Source organism: Nanorana parkeri, unplaced genomic scaffold (genome assembly GCF_000935625.1).
Source record: "Nanorana parkeri isolate BGI_ZX_2015 unplaced genomic scaffold, ASM93562v1 scaffold5897, whole genome shotgun sequence".
Taxonomy (NCBI): domain Eukaryota; kingdom Metazoa; phylum Chordata; class Amphibia; order Anura; family Dicroglossidae; genus Nanorana; species Nanorana parkeri.
In genome coordinates this window covers 117-1,204 of record NW_017312142.1, presented here as the reverse complement: position 1 = coordinate 1,204, position 1,088 = coordinate 117, and the positions used below count along the sequence as shown (strand labels likewise).

Sequence of the window (1,088 nt, the reverse complement as noted above, 5' to 3'; positions counted from 1 at the left end):
CACAGTGCAGCAGCCTCGGGTCACCCCCCCCTAGCACGGTGCAGCAGCCTCGGGTCACCCCCCCTATGTTGGGTGATTGTTACCTGCGAGTGGCGGTCCAGCCAAGCCGGCCAGACTCTGGATGAAGACGTAGACTCCGACTCCCGAGGACATCTTCTCAATGCCGACCACGTCTTCCTCGGCCACCAGGGGGATGTGCGTGCCGGTGACGGTGCCGAGCATACACCCGAAGAACACGCTACACGCCACCAGCCCCCAGAAGGTTCCGGTGAAGGGGAAAGCCAGGAGAGCCAGGCACAGGAGGAGCACGAAGATCAGCTCAATGGCAAGCTTGCCGATCGGCTTCCTGTTCAATATCCAACCGGCACCGATCCGGCCAAACACCTCGGCGATGGCCATGGAGGACAACATGTATGCGGCGGAGTCCTTGTCTATTCCCAGACTCAGGCACAGTGGGATGATATACAGCGAGGGGGCAAAGAAACCAAGCGTGGCAAACAGACCAAACAGAGCGTAACATATGAAACCCGTGTTCCTTAACACGGAGAAGTCTAGAAGAGGAGCCGAGGTCTTCCCATGGACTTCCGTCTTCTCTTTCCTCTCCGGAGTCCCACTCCCCATCCCATTCACTTCCACTCCAGAATCTATGGAGTCCAGAGAGGTCAGCGTCTGCTCGTTCTCCAACATGTATGTGCTCTGCGTGTTCTCTGCCCTGGGGGGGTCTTCCCGAGGACTGAGGGGTCTGAGTAACGCTCCGCACACCACAATGTTCAGCTGCAGGGCGCCCACCGTCAGCAGGCTATACCGCCAACCAAAGTGCTCGTTCAATGCCGTGATAGCTGTGGGGGGAAACATGAGACATGAGACGGCTACTACATACATACATGCCCCCACACCAAGACATGACACGGCTACTACATACATACATACATTCCCCCACACCAAGACATGACACGGCTACTACATACATACATTCCCCCACACCAAGACATGACACGGCTACTACATACATACATTCCCCCAAAGCAAGACATGACACGGCTACTACACACATACATTCCCCCACACCAAGACATGACACGGCTACT

The 1,088-nt window shown here is 56.2% G+C and overlaps 1 protein-coding gene across 1 annotated transcript in view; it reads right to left on the bottom strand.

The window, feature by feature from the left end:
- The window catches only part of SLC16A6 (solute carrier family 16 member 6), a 2,572-nt gene extending 1,717 nt beyond the window's left edge, over window positions 1-855 (bottom strand). The window contains exon 1 of the mRNA XM_018575935.1: window positions 84-855. Coding sequence (XP_018431437.1) covers window positions 84-855 — 772 coding nt within the window. The remainder of the gene's footprint in view (window positions 1-83) is intronic.
- Between the last annotated feature and the right edge of the window lie 233 nt (window positions 856-1,088).